Source organism: Macrotis lagotis, chromosome 1 (genome assembly GCF_037893015.1).
Source record: "Macrotis lagotis isolate mMagLag1 chromosome 1, bilby.v1.9.chrom.fasta, whole genome shotgun sequence".
In the NCBI taxonomy this organism is placed as follows: Eukaryota; Metazoa; Chordata; class Mammalia; order Peramelemorphia; family Peramelidae; genus Macrotis; species Macrotis lagotis.
Genome location: NC_133658.1, coordinates 804,368,215 through 804,384,079, shown reverse-complemented (window position 1 = coordinate 804,384,079; position 15,865 = coordinate 804,368,215). Strand labels below are relative to the sequence as shown.

The window sequence follows — 15,865 nt, the reverse complement described above, 5'->3', positions numbered from 1 at the left end:
TGTGGAAGAAAATGTTCCAGTTTTTAGAAATAGCAATGGGTTGGGTTACAAAATTAGAATTGCAATTGAATTGAATTGCTAATTGAATGAATAATTTAAAATATCATTTTTGAAGTATTTTGTTAAATCCTTTCCCCTCTTGTTTTTGCCTTGCACAAAATTTCTACAGCACTTTTAGGATCTTTCTCTGACCTCTTCAATAGGAAAATAGAGTTTATTCTACTTTAAACACGTGGGTTGTTTGTTGTTATTTTTATGAGGCAATTGGGTCAGTGCTCTATCCACCTAACTACTCCACTAATTTGTTCTTTATATGCATGTAATCTTTTTTAAAAACCTTATTAAAAGTTTGAGTGATTATTTATATCATCTTTTTGGAAGTTGAGGTGATTATGTTTTTTAAGGCAAAAATAAGAGGATTTTAATATTATTTGTAGTATAATTTTAGAAAGCGGCACTATTCGCCTTGTGTTTCTAATGGTATTATTTTATAGTCATTTTAATTAGCTTCTTATATTCCAGTCCTTATAAGAAATTACCCTATCTCTTTTTGGCATATTTGCTTTTCTCATGATTTTTCATGATTCTCCTTTTATCAGTCCTCTGTCCCATAGGTAAACTGTATTTATTGACCACATTCTAGCTGTTGAAGCAGAAACAGAACTATGTTTCCATTAGGTAAAGTTGTAGAACATAATATCAACAAATGACAACATAAGATTTGCCAATTTTCACATTTTGACCCAAAAACATTTTATAATTGATTTATTAAAATTAGAATTGTAATATTTAGTTATTTCATTAAATTTCATTAAATTAAAAGCAGGCCAATATAATGTAAGAGTCTTTTCCCCCCATTACCCTCAGAAGAAGAAGCAAAAGAACTAAAAGAAACTCCAATGGCAGAAGGGGAAGAAGATGAGGACAGTGATGAAGACATTGAACCAATTGCTGAGTTCAGATTTGTACCAAGTGACAAATCAGCATGTGAGTGTTCTCTTGTTCACTGGCTTTTCATTCCAGTAAAAACCTGTAGCTGGCATGTGTGCTCATTCATAATTTAAATATCTTTGATAATACAGTAATCCAGGGTGGAGGCAGTGGGATATTGTAAGAAAAATGCTAGATTTGGACCTGGGATTGAATTTTGACTTTGTTACTTTTACTTCCTGTATGACCTTGAGCTAGTCACCTGTCAGATAAAGAGGTAGAGGTTGTGCTAAATGAGTTTTAAAACAAAGTTCTAAATACTGTGGCTAATGAACACTAGGGCTCAGCATACCTTTAATTACCAGTTGTCCAGTATATCAGAGGAGTAGACAGTTCTGGCTATTTTTTTCCCCACTGCTCTATAAAAAAAAGTTTTATTGTTACCTTTAGTTAATCCAAATTCATTTCTTTAAACAAAGGGAAAAAGCTAATAATTGAGAGCAGTCTAACATTAATAAATACCACATTCCATAATCCTCACTTTTCTTCTGAGAGGAGGAAGGTTTATTTATTTATTTAGTTAGTTTTTTGTAAGGCAAGTGGGGGTTAAGTGGCTTTCCCAAGGCCACACAGCTAGGTAATTATTAAGTGTCTGAGACTGGTGACTCCAGGGCCGGTGCTCTATCCACTGCGCTACCTAGCCACCCCAGAAGGTTTATTTTCTTATCAGTTCTCCAGGACAGATTATTTATATAGTTCATCAGTTTCTTATGATACAATAGTATTCCATTATGTGTTTATATACCACAGTTTCATCAGCCATATTTCAATCATTGGGCACACTTTTTGTTTCCAGTGTTTTGCTTTCACAAAGAATATTGCTAACAAATATTGTACAGGACAATATTTTTTACCATGCATTTCTTTTCTGTCATTGGCCTTTTTGGGGGGAGGGGGGAGTTTGGAGCAAGTAATAGCTGTCTAATAGTGAGAGAACTAAATCAGAAGGTGTGAACAGTAGGTGACATTTTTTATATAATTCCTATTTGTTTCAAGAGCAATTGGTCCAATTCACAGCTTTTCCAAACCCACAATTTATTGTAAGATGAGAGGAGATTCATATGGTCTATATTGATAGTAATCTCATTAAGTTCATTTTTCTTGTTGACAAAAGAAGAGATGGTTTATTATTTTATTTTTGTTCAGTGGAAGCATTGTTTGCTGCAATGTGTGAATGCCAAGCTTTACATCCAGATCCTGAGGATGAAGATTCAGATGATTATGATGGAGAAGAATATGATGTGGAAGCACATGGTTAGTAAAATTTTTGTGCTTTGGTTTATTTCAATTTTGATTCATACTAACTATGGGGGGACAGTATTGGTATTTGTATCATCTTTCTGCATATAAAAATGTGAGTCATAATTTAATCTTTTTATCTTTTGAATAAATACATGCAAAAGTTCACATACTTAGGCAAGAGCATGTGAGAAAAGGGCATCAACAGAATAAAAAAAGATATGAAAAAGGAATCTAGAATGATGTCTTAGAATCTCTTCCCAAGACTGAGTCATGTTCTTACCCACTTATAACATCATTTCTACTTTGACATTTCTGTGACACACCCTGACCATGAGACATTCCCTGTCCTAGAATAGCCAGTCCTCTGTATTCTAAAATAATTGCCCTGTTCCTGATTGGTCTTTTATTTTATAGTTGTTTTCATAAAGCTTCTGAGTCTGCCTTGGTAAGTAGACTCCCAAATATTATATGTTGTCTGAAATTATTTTAAATGGGATTTCTCTTTTTTCTCTTCCTGCTATAGCTTGTTAGTAATATATAGAAATGATGAGATTTTATGTGGGATTATTTAAAGTTGCTAATTGTTTCCAGAAGTATTTTAGGCAATTTTGAATAAGAGTGGTGATAATGAGCATTCTTCTTTCACCCCTGATCTTATTGAGAATGCTTCAAACTATCCTTTGTTGATGATTTCAGATAGATACTGCTTATTATTTTAAGGAACATTCTATTTCTGTGCTCTCTAGTGTTTTTAGTAGGAATGGGTGTTCTATTTTGCCACAAACTTTTTCATATATATTGATATAATTATACAATTTCTGTTAGGTTTGTAATTGATATGGCCAATTATGCCGATAGTTTCCCTAATATTGAACCAACCCTGCATTCCTGGTATAAATTCTGCTTGATCATGGTGTATTATCCTGCGATAACTTGCTGTAATTGTTTTGTTAATATTTTATTTGAAATTTTTGTATGGGGGGGCAGCTAGGTTGCACAGTAAACAGAGCACTGACCGAGGAGTCAGGAGGACCTGAATTCAAATCCATCCTCAAACACTTAATAATCACCTAGCCATATGACCTTGGGCAAGTCACTTAACCCCATTGCCTTGCAAAAACAAACAAAAATTTGCATTCATATTCATTAGGGAAACTGGTCTATAATTTTCTATCTCTGTTTTGACTCTGGTTTAGTTATCAGCACCATGTTGGTGTCATAGAAGGAATTTGATAGATCTCCTTCATCTATTTTTTTCAAATGGTTTATATAGAACCATTTGTTCCTTGAATGTTTGGTAGAATTCACTTGCAAATCCATCTGGCCCTGAAGATTTTTTCTTAGGGCATTCAATTGTTGGTTTGCTGAATGTTTTTTTTCCTAAGATAGGGTTAATAGGCATTTAATTTCCTATTCTTTTAATCTGGGCAATTTATAATTTTGTAAATAGTCATCCATTTCACTTAGATCATCAAATTTATTGGCATTAGTTGGACAAAATAATTCCAAATTATTACTTTAATTTCCTCATTGGTGATAAATTCACCATTTTCATTTTTGATATTAGTAATTTGGTTTTCTCCTTTTTAATCAAATTAACCAAAGGTTATCTATTTTTCATAAAACTAACTCTTGGTTTTGAATTTTGAAATTTTGAAAATTTTATTGCTTTTTGATTTTATTAATTTCACCTTTAATTTTCAAAATTTCTAATTTGGTATTTAATTGGGGATTTTTAGTTTGTTCTTTCTCTAACTTTTTTAGTTGCACCAATTGGTCTTTCGTACACACAAATAATTTACTTCAATGTATGTTAATGCTTCCTTTCCTTTATATACTATGTCCTTTCAGATTCAAACCCCCTGTTCTGGGGATTTTGCCCCCACGGCTAAATATTTATATACCTCTAGTATAAAGCATTTTCCTTTGTTTGCATAACATTCTTTACCCTTTTCAAGCCTAAGATTTGTGATCCTTTGGGAAAGATTACTGCATACTGCTTTTATGTGCCTATTGTATTTCTTTTCTCCTGCTCTGAACCCTACCAAGGGCTAGAATTTAACTGTATTTTTTATCCGTAACAAACTTTTTTTCTTATTGATATTTTATTTTGTATTTTCCAATAACAAGTTTTTCAACATTCATCTACGTGCATATGTATAACTTACACTATTTTCTTCCACCCTCTTTTCCCACTCCCCTCCCCTCAACACCGAACAGTCTAGTGAACATTGTACATTCTGTTTGAAGAATTAGGACTAAGGGAAAAGAAAGAAACCATGGGATAAGAAGGAAAAACAAAAAAGAAATTTTTAAAAGTGAACAAAACCAGCCTCAGACACTTACAATAATTACCTAGCTGTGTGACCTTGGGCAAGTCACTTAAGCCCATTGCCATAAATTTTTAAAAATGAACATAGTATTCATTTAGATTCTATAGTTTGTTTTTTTTATTTTTTTTCCTTCATCTGGATATGAGTGACATTATCCATAACAGGTCTCCCAGGATTGTCTGAGCTCTCTGGACTGCTAAGAGGAGCTCCTTTCATCATAGTTGATCAACTCACAATGTTAATGTGTATAGTGTTCTCTTGGTTCCAGCAGCAAACATGTTAAGATGGATTTTTTTGGTTCTGTTTTATGCTAGAACTTGAAATAATAATAGCTAGCATTTACATACTGCTCTAAGATTTGTAGAGTACTTTGTTATCTCATTTGATTTTTTACAGAACAAGGTCAGGGGGATATTCCTACGTTTTACACCTATGAAGAAGGATTGTCTCATTTAACTGCAGAAGGACAAGCTACACTGGAGCGATTGGAAGGAATGCTTGCTCAGTCTGTGAGCAGTCAATATAATATGGCTGGAGTAAGGACAGAAGACTCAGTTAGGGATTATGAAGGTGAGTCTTTTCCCTTTTTTTATTGGGATTAAACAATATCAGACATTCAGTCTTTTCTTAGACCTATCTCCAGGAGCCTTAGAAAGAGAACTAGTCCATCCTCTTCTTCTTAGGAATGAGTAAACTGAGGCAGAATGAGAGGAAATTGACTTGCTCATAGTCATATAGGTAGTAAATCACAGCTTCAGTAAGGATTTTAATCCAGAGTTTATGACTTCAAAACAAGTATTCTTTCCACTGTACCAATCTTCTGGTGCATCTCACAAAAGTCCTTTTAGGATGCTTTCTCCAAAGCTGACAGTTTAAACTTTGACCCAAGTATGGTGGTTGCTCATAGGGACTGAAAGTTGTTTTCAGTGTTCTAATGCTGAAACTACTAGAGGTCAGGAGGCCAGGGTTTCCCTACTATTAATTCTTTGACTTTGCATAAGTGACATTAAATTCTCTGACTTCAGTTTCTGCAGCAGGAATTAATCTTATAGAGGATGGTACTAGTAGCCAGGGAATCAGAAAAAGTGAGTTCTGAGCTGAGCTTTATAGGAAGTTAGGAAGAACTTAGAGTGCTAACAAATTATTCTAGGAGGCCATTGCAAGAGTCTACATGAGAGGTAGTAGAGGCCTGAGCTAGGGCAATGGAAGTAGAGACCTTTAGGCTTGGAAATAGTGGATTTATGGGGTGATTAAGGGTGAAGAGTTGAGGGTCACACTGAGCATGTAAGCCTCTGGATCTAAGGGGTTTGGTAATATCTCTGACAGTCTTAGGAAAGTATGAATTCTGTTTTGGACATGCTGAATTTGAGGGACTTTGAGTGCTAGGTGTGCAAACAATTGGTGATAGGGGACTGGAGCTCAGGAGAGAAACTTGGGACAGATATATAGCTCTGGGAATCATTTGCAGAGAGACAATCATTGAATCCAAGGGAGCGGAAGGGGGAAGCAAATAGAATAAAGGAATGAAGAGAAAAATTAGGACATACCCTTGAGTGCACACATGAGCATGACTTGATGAAGAACCAGCAAAGGAGATTTAGGAGTAGTTTTTTAGGAGTGATTCACTTCAAATTTAGCTGGGCTGGTCTTTAGAAGAAATATTTTCATCACGAACCCATACTTTGAAGCTTTTTTTGTCTTGATATAGAACCTGCTAGAGTTTGCACTTCATTGATGCAATATTTTAGAAGTCAAGGCCACTTTGTATTACAATAAAAGATAAAAGTAGACCTTTAATGGAGCACCCTATTAATTAGCATATCACAAATGAGATTTGACTAAAATATTATGGTTTCAAGGTTGTCTTTTATTATTAGGATTAAGAGCTCAGCATACTACCACTTCAAAACTTCCAATAAAGTTTAAAATGATAATTTTTTTGAATTTGACTTTTGAGCCATCATAAAAATGGGGCTATAATAGAAAATAAGGCCAGTTACAGATTAGAATCAATTCTAAAATGATACAGAATCAATTTAATTTCTTTATAGGTACTTGGGGAGATATAAATTATAAAATAAACATGTATTGCATTTAATCTACATAAGTTTTACTTGGTGCTCTAAACCTTGAATATCTTTTTGGATCCCTACTCTGTCTTCTACTGGGTTAGCTATCCCTTTAACCCTTTCAGATTTCATAAGTATACCATATATCTACCTAAGATGTTAGATTGTTAGAATCATTGTTAGAATGTTAGTACCATTTTTTATTTCACAATTTCTTGATGTTCTGTTTTGGGGTGGGGGAGGGAAGGCGTGGGGTTAAGTGGCTTACCTGAGGTCATACAGCTAGTGAGTATCAAGTGTCTGAGGCTGGATTTGAACCCAGGTCCTCCTGACTTCAGGGCCAGTGCTCTATCCACTGCGCTATCTAACTGCTCCTTGTTGTTCTATTTTAAATCATTACCAACTTATGATCAGAGAATGTGAGCTCTTTCTCTGTGGTAATGTAATAAAAGTATTCACAATTCACAGAATTTTAAATTTAAAGGGGGCAGCCATATAGACACAACCATATCTGAAAAGGATTTTCCATGACAATATATTTGACTAGGCTCTGCCTGAAGACCTCCAGTAATGGGGGAACTCATCACTTCCTGAAACAGCTCATTCTTCTAGTAGATATTTCTAATTGTAAGAAATGGTTTATGATATCCAGCCTAATTGCTGTTTCTATTTGTTGTTTCTACTTCTTTACTCTAGGGGTGAAACAGAACAAATTTCCTCGCTCTTCCACATGACAAATATTCATGTAGAATGTCCCTGAGTTTTCTTGAGGTTAAACATTTCTGCTTCTTGAAGTTAACTTTTTGAATTTTTGAATTTGACTTTTGAACAATCCTATAAAATGGGACTGTAATAGAAAATTAGAACAGTTACAGAAAAGAATCAATTCTTTTTTGTTGTGGTGTTTTTTTAGGTTTGTTTTTTTAGGTTTTTGCAAGGCAAATGGGGTTAAGTGGCTTGCCCAAGGCCACACAGCTAGGTAATTATTAAGTGTCTGAGACCGGATTTGAACCCAGGTCCTCCTGACTCCAAGGCCAGTGCTTTATCCACTACGCCACCTAGCCGCCCCAAAAAGAATCAATTCTAAAATGATACAGAATCAATTTAATTTCTTTATAGGTACTTGGGGAGATATAAATTTTTTTTTTTAGGTTTTTACAAGACAATGGGGTTAAGTAGCTTGCCCAAGGCCACACAGCTAGGTAATTATTAAGTGTCTGAGGCCGAATTTGAACTCAGGTACTTCTGACTCCAGGGCCAGTGTTCTAAACACTGTGCCCCAGGAGATATAAATTATAAAATAAACATGTATTCTGATCTTTCATCATCCTAGATGCATGGCCATGCTTCTGTCGTACAGCCACTGGCCATGAGATTTCAACTGACATATAACACTGCTGGCTTTTATTAAGCTTGCAGTCTTACCAACATCCCCAGATCTAGTTCAGACAAACTGCTGATTTAGTAACTATGCCATTCCCATCTTGTGGAGTTAACTTTTGGACCCGAGTGTAAAGTTTTATACTTACCCTTATTGCATTTAATCTACTTAATTTTAACCCAGTGCTCTAAACCTTGAGTATCTTTTTAGATCCCTACTCTTTATCTTCTACTGGGTTAGCTATCCCTTTAACCCTTTCAGATTTGATAAGTATACCATATTATCTACCCAAGATGTAGATACCATTATCTGTGTTATTCATAAGACCAGACATCCACCTGGATCACCTAAAAGTTGACTGATGCAGGACATTAATAACTGAATATTCTTGGAATCCAACTATTCAACCATTTCTTAATCCATCTAATTGCAATACTCTCTAAACTTTATTGATTTTATTTTAAAGGATTTTATTTACTACAATAAAAAGTGAAACAAAAATGTATATTTATTTTTAAATTGCATACTTGTTATTACTATATGAAATATTATGTATTTTGTTAAAAATAGATATGTTAAAGGGTCAGAGAAAATATTTGTGAATTCACTTAATTGGGCACATGTAAATTTCAATGCATTAAAATGTCACTGTTGTAGTGCTGGTAGATAGAGCACTGGCCCTGGAGTCAGGAGGATCTGAGTTCAAATGCGGTCTCAGACACATAATAATTACCTAGCTGTGTAACCTTGGGCAAGTCACTTAACCCCACTGCCTTATAAAAAAAAAACTAAACTAAAAAAACTGAAAGGAAAAAAGTGCCGCTGTCATTTCCACCACCACCCCACCACCCCCATTGTGGAATTTCCATGGTCCAAATGAAGGTACCATTTTTACTCTTGTATATTACATATTGGAAAAGCTTATTTTTAGATTAAAAAAATATAAATTATAGTTATATTTTCTTCTATCCCAGCATATCATCATGCACCCCATTTTGGAGATCACCAGTGTTTTCCACAAGAATAGTATGAGATACTCTGCCAAATATTTCCTAAATTTGATTTAACTATGTTTAATTCTTTTGACCTTCCTGTATAGTAACCTTGCCAATAAAGGGAAAACAGCCTCTTGATGAAGCCATATTGGTCCTTTGTGAGCACTGTTTTCTTTTTTTGCATATTCATTAAATGATTTAAAATTATTTACCCTTGGCTCTCTGCTTTTTTCCAAGATGGAATGGAGGTAGATACCACACCAACTGTTGCTGGACAGTTTGAGGATGCAGATGTTGATCATTGAAGATTACTTATGCAGAGATTAGGTGAGTGAGTGGTTTGTTTTCTTAATTGGCCTTGAGTACAAAACTTCATTAATAATATGAAATGCTAAACTTTACTTTTCATGATCTGGTTAATATACTCATTTGCTCATCATTTATTCAGCAAACATTGTTATCTATTCTAGGCAAAGAATTGTGTGCTAGGTGTTACATTTGAAAATTAAGGGAAACAGAGACAGTAAGTAGTCTGAGCACAATTGATTTATTAATTAGGCTATCAGTAGGCCTCTCTCAATGACCAAAAGACCCCAGAGATAGGATTCACTATCCTTTAATATAGTTTTGGGAAATACAGTGAGATAAGTTGGGAAGACAGTGCATTTAGTTGCAAGGTAGACAGCATGATGGGATGAGGACAACAGGGTTACATCAGAAAGAGCATTTTTTGTGGGGCTAGTAACCACTTCTCTGTCGTTTTAAGAATGTTTGATTGATTTATAGGATTCATTTGCTTCCTGAGGGCATTGTTAGTGAACCAGGGTTGGCAGACATCCTGGCTCCTAGAAGGGTCTGTTAAGAGACAAAAATCTTCCTTAATTATACAAGGAGGGGCAGCTAGATGGTGGTAGATAGATCACCAGCCCTGGAGTTAGAAGAACCTGGCCTCAGATACCAGCTTTGTGACCCTGGGCAAGTCTCTTAAACCCAAATTGCCTCCTCTTCTCCATCCCATCCCCATGGGAAAAAAGTTATACAATTACAGGCAAAGACAGTATGTCTTGTGAAAATATACCAGATCAGCTTGTAGGCCTTTAAAGATAAGATATAGTAGGTAAAAATTTTTGTTTTAATTATACTTTTAAACTGGTGTAGGGCATGCTGAATTCCTAAAATTTATCTCATGAATGTAGAAAGGTGACTTTTGAGCAATCATATAAAATGAGACTATAATAGAAAATAAGACCAGTTACAGGTTAGAATCAATTCTAAAATGATACATAATCAATTTAATTTCTTTATAGGTACTTGGGGAGATATAAATTTTGAATAAAATGTAGCCACTCTCTTTTTAAGTTCTTTGGTTACAGGATAACATACACAAAATTATGGCTTTAATATACATCTTAAGTGGTAAATATCTTTTACCCCATTGAAGGTTTATGTTCTGTCCAAAAGGACAATAAATGAATAGTCAGAATAAATTAGGAATTCTGGAGATTGACACTGAGTGATACTTGAATGTTTTAAATATCTGTGATTTCATCAGTATGGCTATTCTCACTACATCAGTACAATCCACAAACCTTTTGTACATTAATAAAATTCTCTTTGAAATGTCATGACCATAAAACTTTTCTAAATATGGTCTTGCTGGAAATCTCTAGGGTGATTCTTAGAAGAGTGGGGTACTCTAAGGGATTTTTTTGTCAGGCTCTCCTTCATGTCCTTTCTGGATTGCTGAATTGTAGGTCCACAATAATATGGAGAAAAAAAATTATTCAACTTGGAATCTGGAAACCTGGGTTCAAATTCCTACTTTGGTCACTTACAAGTCACTCAGAGCTTGTTCCTTCATCTGCAAATTGGGGAAAATAATACTTGGAATAATTACAGGGTTATTGTGAGGAAGGCACTTTTGCAAACCTATGCAAAGTTGTGTTAAACTGGAAAAATCTGCATTATCAGTGTTCTTATTTAAGTATGTTGTCTCTCCCAAAAGTATAATTGATTGGGGCGGCTAGGTGGCGCAGTGGTTAAAGCACCGGCCTTGGAGTCAGGAGGACCTGGGTTCAAATCTGGTCTCAGACACTTAATAATTACTTAGCTGTGTGGCCTTGGGCAAGCCACTTAACCCCATTTGCCTTGCAAAAACCTAAAAAAAAAAGTGTAATTGATTTAAAGAGGAAGATTGCTGCATTTTTTTGTCTTCATTTCCAAGCTCTAGCAGAGTACCTGCTATCCAATAGGTACTCAATAAATGATTGTTTTTTAGCTTCTTTTTGTATTGTGGTGCTTGATTACATTAATATTCACAAAATGTCAGTCTTGGAAGATAATTCTGTGCAATCCTACCTCTGAATGAAAATCCCTCTATACCATATTCATGAACAGGTCATTCAGCATTGGTTTGGAGACCCCCATGAAGGAGATACGGTCACTGTCTTTCTTTTCTTTTTCTTTTTTTAATATTTTATTTATTTTTCCAATTACATACAATTGTAGTTTTTACCAATCATTATTTTTGATAAGGTTTGGAGTTTTACATTTTTCTCCCTCCCTCCCTTCTTTCTCTCCTTCCCTGACAGAAAGTAATCTGATATAGGCTCTGCATTTCTAACATGCTTAAACATAGATCCATATCGATCATTTTGTAAGAGAAGAATAAAATCCACACAGAAAACACTGGAGAGGAAAAAAAATGACATAATACATAAAACAACTTTTGAAATTGAAGTTAATAAGCTTTGGTCTTCATTTAAACTCCATTTTCTTCTCTGGATATGGATTGTATTTTCCATCACAAATCTTTTAAAAATTGTCTTTGATAATTGTACTGCTGAAATGAACAAGTCCATCATGGTTAATTATCTCCCCATGTTGTTCGTGTGTATAATAATGTTCTTCTGGTTCTGCTCATTTCATTCAGCATCAATTCATGCAAGTCTTTCTAGACTTTTCTGAAATCTCATCCCTTGTGATTTCTTATAGAACAATAGTGTTCCATTATTCATACACCACAATTTGTTCAGCCATTTCCCAGTGGATGGGCATCCTCAATTTCCAATTCTTTGCCACCACTAAAAGAGCTACTATGAATACAATCACTGTCTTTCTTGGCAGCCTCTTTCTCATTTGGGTAACTCTTGTAAGTTTTTTGTTATATCAAGATTAAATTCACCACCATACTTTTTGATCATGTTGCTCCTAGTGCTGTTATTCCCTGGAACCACACAGCAAGGCTGATTCTACTTCTCTATGATACCTCAAAACAGCTGAGATGTCCTCCCTTAAGTCTTCTTTTCAAATAAATATCCCTGTGTTTGAATTAGAGCCTGTCCACCAACCTGCTTACCTTTACCTAGATATTTCATCTTATTTATGCCCTTCTTCCTGTTGGGTTTATCAGCAGTATTTCAGTTGTAATCTGATTAGGGCAGAGTAGAGAGGGGCCAGAACCTCCAATAGACAGTGCCTCTCTACAGCTTAAGATCACAATTATTTGGATGGCTTTCCCAGAGAATTGGTCCTTTATAATACATGCTTCTTGGATGATAGTGCAGATAAGAAAGAATTGGGTCCAGAATTGAATAGGAGGAAGAGAACAGGCTGGGTTGCTTTTGGGAAATTGCACAATGTTTTTAATGAGCCCATGCTTTTCCCTGAAACAAAGGACCATCTTATTAACATAAATATTCTTCCAGTGATCCTCAGTGCCTGAGAGTCTTGGAATACCACAGTTTCTGAAGAATTAAAAGTTTTTAGATCACCCAAAGGGCAATGGAGAAGGCAAGGGTAAGTTTGAGCAGGTTGTAATATAAAATTAATGAAAAAACTGTTGAAACTCTGATCATAAGAAGTTTATCACTAGATGTTTGATCAGAAAAGGAGGTGAGCTAGTCTTCTGATAAGAGCAAGGAAGAAATGGATAACTCATGGGCCCCTTTGCCTTCCCACATCAAAAATTGAGTCGCCATCCTGTGAGGATTTATGGGAGGACATGGATGTGTATGTCATATCCCCTTAGTGGGCTTTTCTAGCACTAAACACAGGACCTGCACTTAAAGGAAACATTTATGTTATAAGTGTGGTGCCTCTCTCCACACTGGAGATCACAGATTCATTGCGTAATTGGAGTAGGTTTAAACTGTGTTCCCCTAGGTGCATTACTCTGCCTTTATCTTCAGTTAATGTTATCTGCTAGTTTTTGACCTGACTGACAAATAAATACTTAGAATTATCGAAATTCAGAATTTCATGATTTTGGAGGAAAATTTGTCCAAGAGCGCACAGTGTCCAAAAGAGGAATGAACCATCTCAAGAGGCACTAAGTTGTCCATCATTGGAAGTAGCATATACTGCCCATTTGTCTCAAATATCATAAATGAACTCTGAGAAACAGGGGATACAATCTTAGGGTTCACTTGTCAAGGAAGCACATTTTTAGATTTTAATTAAATTTTATTTCTTCAGTCCAGTCATGTGGAAAAGGAGAAAAGAACTTTGACCTGTAACCTTCATTTGGCAGGATCACAGAATATAGCCTGCTTATCACCTAAGTGAGATGTTCTTGTAATACTCTGGTTAGAATTCTGAAGAGACCATGTAATGATGAAATCAATATATCATTATAGAGCTTCCTAATGAGAAAATTGTCTATGTTTCTGTTTTCTTCATGCCAGAGAACAGGAGACATTGTGAAATGTCTTAAAAAATTAGTATTTTTAAATGTGTTAATAAAATAAACAAGAAATTGCTTCATGTTTAAAACGACCATTCCCAAGACTGATTTTTCTCACTGAAAGATACTATAAATTAGCTGTGTTTTAAAGACTACCAACCTCTTGTTTTTCAGATTCCACATATCCTGAAGGAGGGAACTTTCTATCTTTCCACGGTGGAGAGGCAGGAAGAGAAATACCTTTTTACCCTCTGCAAAAAATGACCTAAACCAGTTCTTTCTTCAGACAGACTTATATTGAGGCGATATGAATCACCACCAGCAGAAGCTTACAGTCTATTAACAGAAGTGGCTGAGTTCACCCAAGAGGATATTTGTAGCTCATTGACTCAAGAATCCCATGCCCAGTTGCAGTCATCTAGGCCTAAAAATCCTTCTCTCACAGTATTCATCTTCCATAAGGCAAGAGGCCCACATGATGCAGGGGCATGGAAAAGAATAGGAGATAGGTGGATGTGCAACCAGAATACCATATATGCACAGACATATGTACATTGTGCACATGTATGTACATGTACACATACATACATGAGAAGAGGAGATCGAGAGGTCTCAGAGCCTTGTCTCTGCTCTTTTTATACTCTGGATCAATCAGGTAACTACCCATAGGGAATATCAAAGCCTGATTAGCTTATTCCTGCTTCTATGAGTAGCCTAATTAATAACTATCTTACCATGTCTCACCAACCTTCATTAACATAGCTGGGAGCTTCTGACAAGCTTTTACTATTTTCACAGTTCATTTTAGTCTGAAAAATGAATTTTATAATTCCAGTCTGTTGTGACAAATTGGCCTCAAAAGCTATTCCCTCTTAGGTTCCTCTGAAGTTTTAGAGAGGTTGGGATAAGTTCCTTAAAATACTGCGAATGAGAATCCTTTTGTCTTTGTTATAACTAAATAAATAAAATTAGGTTTTATATGTTACTCTGGTGTCTCTTCATGCTGTTTTTAACTTTGATAAATGTAGTGTTTTTTTAATTGACACTATAGATCTGATATGTCTCCTTTTATAGTACAAACCTACGAAGAAGCAGTGGAAATTCTTAATACTTAATGTTTTTGAGCTTTGGTCACATTTCTTTAGCCAATATTAGAAAACTATACAAGAGTCATGTTTAAGAGATTTTCACGTCTCTCCCATAAAGTTGGAGATCATGTCAAATAATCATTCTTAAAGTGCCCATTGATAAATGGGAGTCAATTTATGTTTAAAGATTAAGGAATTAAATAATTTTGATACTCTAATTCTCTGAGAAAATCCAGAATATTTACTAGTCCATCAAATCTTTAGATCTCTCTCATTCTACAAATACATAAATAGTGTGTACTTAATCAACAATTTTTCTTCTTAAAATTATGTTGTCATTTCTCAACAATCACAGATCTTCTCTTTGTAACTAAAGCAAAAAATTAAGTAAAACAAAGTGACCACATGCCAGTGTTTTTATTACTGGCCCAGTGTACCTTTCATAATAAAGAAGAACATTTAACCAAAACAAAAAAACATAACTACTTGACAGTGTTTTCTATCAGTGACTGTTTTCCTATCCCCACCTAACAAGGGAAAGTATCAAATCTGCCCTCTAAAATTAGTATCGTTCTTATGTCTGTAAGCTTGCCTTTTTGCATTGTCTTTCTTTACAGTATTTAGTTCAACCCCACAAGCATTGAGGGCTTGCTCTGCTGGGTTCAGGGATAGTTTAGACCAGAACATAAGAGATCTTGAGAGGAAGTAGAGACTGATTGTGAAGAGCTAAGCATTTTAACCTGAAGAGTTAGTATTTTTTCATAGAAGCATTTGGAAACAACTGAAGATTTTTGAGTAGAAGATATACCAGATTTGTGTTTTAGGAAGATTATTTTAATCCCTGTATCAAGTGGTTTGAAGAAAGATACTGGACATTTAGAATTGAACTAGGAGCTATTGCAGTAATCTAGGGTAGAGATAATATCTTGACCTAGATTGGTTGCCTCATTATTGTTAAGATGAGAACAGATATGGAGGGAAAATTAAGATTTTGCCCAATAACTGGATGTGGGAAGGGGGGGGGAGCCATTTGTGTCTATAAACGTAGCGTCTTTCAAATATAATGGGTATTTAATATGTGAT

At 35.1% G+C, this 15,865-nt stretch overlaps 1 protein-coding gene across 3 annotated transcripts in view; it reads left to right on the top strand.

The window, feature by feature from the left end:
* CLNS1A (chloride nucleotide-sensitive channel 1A) overlaps positions 1-15,425 on the top strand; it is a 28,732-nt gene extending 13,307 nt beyond the window's left edge. Inside the window, exons 3-7 of one of the 3 annotated variants that reach the window (XM_074216957.1) lie at positions 871-987; positions 2,137-2,244; positions 4,962-5,135; positions 9,248-9,337; positions 13,869-15,425. In XM_074216957.1, the coding sequence (XP_074073058.1) occupies positions 871-987; positions 2,137-2,244; positions 4,962-5,135; positions 9,248-9,315 (467 nt within the window). In that variant the 3' untranslated portion in view covers positions 9,316-9,337; positions 13,869-15,425. The other 2 variants (XM_074216955.1, XM_074216956.1) reach the window with 2 other exon arrangements.
* Positions 15,426-15,865: the final 440 nt, after the last annotated feature.